This window comes from Pygoscelis adeliae, unplaced genomic scaffold, assembly GCF_000699105.1.
Source record: "Pygoscelis adeliae isolate BGI_AS28 unplaced genomic scaffold, ASM69910v1 Scaffold787, whole genome shotgun sequence".
NCBI lineage: Eukaryota > Metazoa > Chordata > Aves > Sphenisciformes > Spheniscidae > Pygoscelis > Pygoscelis adeliae.
In genome coordinates this window covers 1,598-5,834 of record NW_008825091.1, presented here as the reverse complement: position 1 = coordinate 5,834, position 4,237 = coordinate 1,598, and the positions used below count along the sequence as shown (strand labels likewise).

The following is a 4,237-nucleotide window of genomic DNA, read 5'->3' as shown; positions in this document are numbered from 1 at the left end:
TCTCCTGCAGGCAGCAGTCGGTGAAAGTGGGGGGGTTCGTTGGTTTGCAGGGAGCCCTGCGGGCGCGTAGGAGCAGCCTGGGGTGGAAATGCCGGCGTGGAAACTGGCAGGGGAATACTGAGGGTCCCCTGGCCCAGAGGGCGGGGGCTCCGGCACCCCCGTGTGTATGGGCAGGGTATGGAATGAGAGCGCGGCGGCCGCGTCCTCTCTGTGAGGCAGCTCCGGAGGCGCTGGGCTCAGGGAAGCGCGGGCAGGTGGCCCGAAGCAGGGAGTTCCGGGGAGAGAAAGGCTGCCGGTGGGAGCTGGTGGTACCTCGGTGGCTGGGGAGTAAGAGCTCGCGCTTTCTGAGGGGAACAGGGCATTTGATGGGGGGAAGAAGCAGCTCTCTTGTGTCAGAGGTGGCACAGGCAGCGGTGGGAAGCTGCCATCCTCCACCACGCCGCTTCAGGGACAGGAGAGAGACCTGTCGGGGCTTTGAAAAGGGAGACGGCCATCTTCTCTTCTGCCGTGCCTGCCAACCTAAGCCGTTGCTGTGCCGTTACCTGTACGCTTTCCAGCGAGAGCGTAAGTATCTGAGGGGCAGCTGCAGACCTGTGTGGTGCTAAGGCCGTTTCTCCCTGCTCTGTGCTATCCCTCATCAATATCGCTGCGGAGTACGCAGCTCTTCATGTCTCGCTGTGTGCGAAGGCCTGAAGTGTCTCATTTAGTTGTCCCATTTGCGTTCTCTTTGCGATAAAATCATCAGTGACTCTCCATTTTCTTTTTGCTTCCAGATGAGGCTCCCGGTTCGTGCTGCGTTTGCCCCGTTCTACGTGGCCCGCTGTGAGGAAGCGGCCGGGCTCCTGGCCTCCAAATCACTATTAAACAGATACGCTGTGGAGGACCGGGCTCCGCAGTACACCGTCGGCGCCGCTGGCTCCGGGTAAGCCTCGTCTCGTACTCACCAGGAGGAAATCTAAATCTCCGTGTGTGTGTGTGTGTGCAGGGTTTGAGGCCGTTTCTAGGCTCCGTGGTGTGCTGTTACCTTTGCTCCCCCGAAGTCTGAGCTCACCAGCAGTGCTTGAAGGTCCGACCCTGCGATTTGCCTTCCTGTTCCTTTGTCCCTGCTTTCCCTGTTTCCTGCTTTCGCCCTGTGGCTGCTCTAGCTGCGTGGCGCGGTTCCTCGTGTTCCGTCTTGTGATGTTCCCCTCCCCGTGCACACAAGACGCTCCTTCTGGGCTTTGTGAGCTCTTCTGACCTCCAGTTTCCTGACTTTTTTCAGCTTCTCTCGGCTTTGCCTTCCTCTTTCTGCAGCCTCCTCGTCGTACGCCTTGACTCTCCTCCCTGTCTCGGTGCCTTTTTGTCTTTCAAAAGTCCGTTCTTCCAGCTGTTGTCAGTATGGAGCTGCCGTCCCTCTGCGGCTCCGTCCCTCAGTGAGCAGAATACCAGACCTGAGACTCTCCTCCTGTCCCTTTCTTTGTTGAGTTTAGCGCCGCCTTAAATACGGAGCTGTCGAATGGTTCTTTACCCTCGGAGGATTTCGGCGTTCTCTCTGGGATGTTCAATGTCAAGCAGCTCCAGATCGCTTGGTATCTTCTCACGTTTCGAAATTTCTCCCCTCCCAACGCTCGTCCTTACCCCTGAGTGTCCCGTAGCTCTGCTGTCTTCATTCGTTGTCGCTGAGATTCCAGCATGCCGGACCCTGGGCAGGGTGTTGTTGGGAAGGAGGAGCGGCTGGATCCGCCTCGGATGGGTCTGGGCGTCTGTAATTACAGAGGACTGGGATTTCTTGGCAGGACTGACTTTGCCACCTGCTTCGTTTCTCTTTACTTTGATGAAACGCGACTATTTTCCTGAAGTTTCAGATCTCGGAGCGAGTGATGTGCCCCACGCTGAGATTCTGCGGCTTCCTGAAGCTGCTTACTTCAACTTCGCCTCTGCTGCCGTCGCGTGCCTGGCACGGGAGGGCGGGCAGGCGCTGGTGAGTGATTTGGTTTGACTGTTCGTGCGATTGTAGCCCCTGTCGGACATCAGCTCTGCCTGACCGTGCTCTTTAAGCTTGTTAGGAGATGATGCATGCCGCTGCACTCTTGCGCTGCACGTGCTCTGTTGCAAGAAGGAAAGGTGGCGAATGCTATCCTCCTCCTCCCCTTTTTTAGGTTGGTTTCACGAGCGCTCCTGGGCAGGGAGGGATCCTGGCTCAGCGTGAGTTGTGACGGGAGGTTCTCGCCTCGCTTGGTAAGTACCTTTCAATGAATAATGGAAATGGCACTGCAGCGATCGCGCGGCCCAGCACAGCGCCCGTTTGTGGTGTGTTGGGCTTGCACCAGTCACCTGAAAAACCCCAGCGTGGATTGGAGTTAGCCTGCGTCAGCTGCCCAGAAGAAAATATCACAGAAATCGCCGTTTCCATCCCCGCCACCTCTGCGAAGGAGCTGGCGCGGTGGGATTTGGGCTAGAGGCTTTGCGGGTGGGAGATCTGATGGTTGTAACTCAGCTGCCCGTGGTTTGTTCCGAATTCTTCCCGGCAATGTCTCCTTCCAGCTGGACCGAGCAGCTTTCGGCGTGATGACTCTGCCCTCCGTCGGGCTGCTGCTGCTCTGGGACTTGAAAAAGAGAAAATACGACACCCGCAAGACCGAGAAGTGAGCAAAGCCAAACGGCACCGGCACCCCAGAGCTCAGGGGAGAGCAAACGTTAACCCCCCCCAGAACCGCAGGCGCGTTTGGATCAGCAACAGTCTGCAAAAGCACTGCCCGGGCTACGCTTCGGCCCTGTCGCTTCAACGGCAGCGACGTGTTGCCTTCTCCCTTAGAAAAAAGAAGAAAAAACACCGAAAAGCCCACAGCCAAACCCCCTTGTCCGCGTATTCAGAGCGGGGTCCCCTTGCTCTGTTGCAGACGAGGGCCGGTGAAGCCGCAGCGCGAAGGCGTTGACGCCCAGCGGAGCTTATTTGTGGGGGCGCAGCTCTGCAGCGTTTCTGGCGGCCGTGCTGCCTCCCGGACCCCGTTCAGCCGAGTGGACCTCTGCCTGCTGCCGTCTTCTCCATCCCTGTAAATCTTGGGGGGCCCCCTCCTCCAGGTGCTGCCCGCCTCGCCGAAACACCTCTGGGAAGGAGCTCTACCTGGTGCTGATAACAGACCTCCTTTTGTCCGAGGCTTGCTAGAGCTCCTCCTTTGCTAGGTGGGGCACGGGAAGCCCCCCCCGCTGTATTTCAGTGAGCCATTAATTGCTGCGTCTCCGGTTGTTTGGGGTTTTGGGTTGTTGATTTGTTTTGGGTTTTTTTTTTTCCTGGTTGCTCTGTTGAGGTGTGTTGAGGAACTTGAAGGCTTTGTAATAAAACAACCACCACGAGAAAAGCCGGCTTTTCTTTTACCGGGAGGTCCTGGAGGCACCCGGCTGCCTCCAAAAGCAGCTAAAGGGCGTACAGTCAGGAAAACAAATGGGTACCCTACTCCGTCAGTAGAATAAGTGGAAGAACGAGAGCAGAGGGAACATGTGGGGAGCAGAAATCGCTTTGCCGGGTCCGTTCCTCTGTTCTCCGAGGGGCTGGTACCTCGCACCGGCTTTCCCGACAGCCCCAAGCACTGGGATAAGGTTTTTCTTCACCGCCGTAAATAAATCACGCTGTGGCTGCCCGTCGGGCAAGGATTTGTGCTTTTTCTCTGGAGGAAGCAGTGGCACAGCCATGACTTGGCTCAGGGGACCCACGCGTGGCGAGAGGTGGTTGATTTCTGCCCCGAGATTCGGGCGAGGGCTCCGTGGTGGCCCTGTGGCACCGTTACAGCCCGGCCTGGCCGCGCGTCGGACCCCGCTCGCCCAGCACAGTGTGGTGGCAGCCGAGAATTTTGTGTTGGTGGATAGAAATCCCGGTCCGTGCCGGAGCGAACACTGTGTCTTTGTTACCAGAACAATGTTTCCAAGCCGGGATGCCTCACCCCCTCGCCCCAACCTTCGCTGCCACCGGTTGCACCCTTTGTTTCGCCCGACGAGTGTCGCAGCCGGCAGGATTAGGGTGACGGTCGCCGTTTGACGCTCAAGAAACTCTCTGAAGGGTGCAGGGGCTTTGTGAAGGGCGAGGGTAACTAATGCCCGTTACCAGCGGCGCTCTGGTTTGGGCTTTTGAGGGCAGGCTGGGGAGGTTTTGATGGGAGACTGATGTAAAGAGGAGTTGTCTGTGTTGCGTCTTTAACGGTGGCGCGCTCCTTCGAGCCCTGAATCGTGCTAGCGCTAGAAACGCTGCTCGTGGACGGGTCTG

General features: G+C 57.9%; 1 protein-coding gene across 1 annotated transcript; it reads left to right on the top strand.

Annotated features, from left to right (window-relative positions):
- Positions 1 to 404: 404 nt before the first annotated feature.
- On the top strand, positions 405 to 3,039 carry LOC103919475 (translocon-associated protein subunit beta-like). The gene is given in 7 exon segments (XM_009326987.1): positions 405 to 564; positions 774 to 922; positions 1,470 to 1,565; positions 1,849 to 1,960; positions 2,139 to 2,192; positions 2,194 to 2,217; positions 2,524 to 3,039. Coding segments are annotated over 6 exon segments (540 nt in total). The 5' UTR covers positions 405 to 564; the 3' UTR covers positions 2,629 to 3,039.
- The last annotated feature ends 1,198 nt before the right edge of the window (positions 3,040 to 4,237 follow it).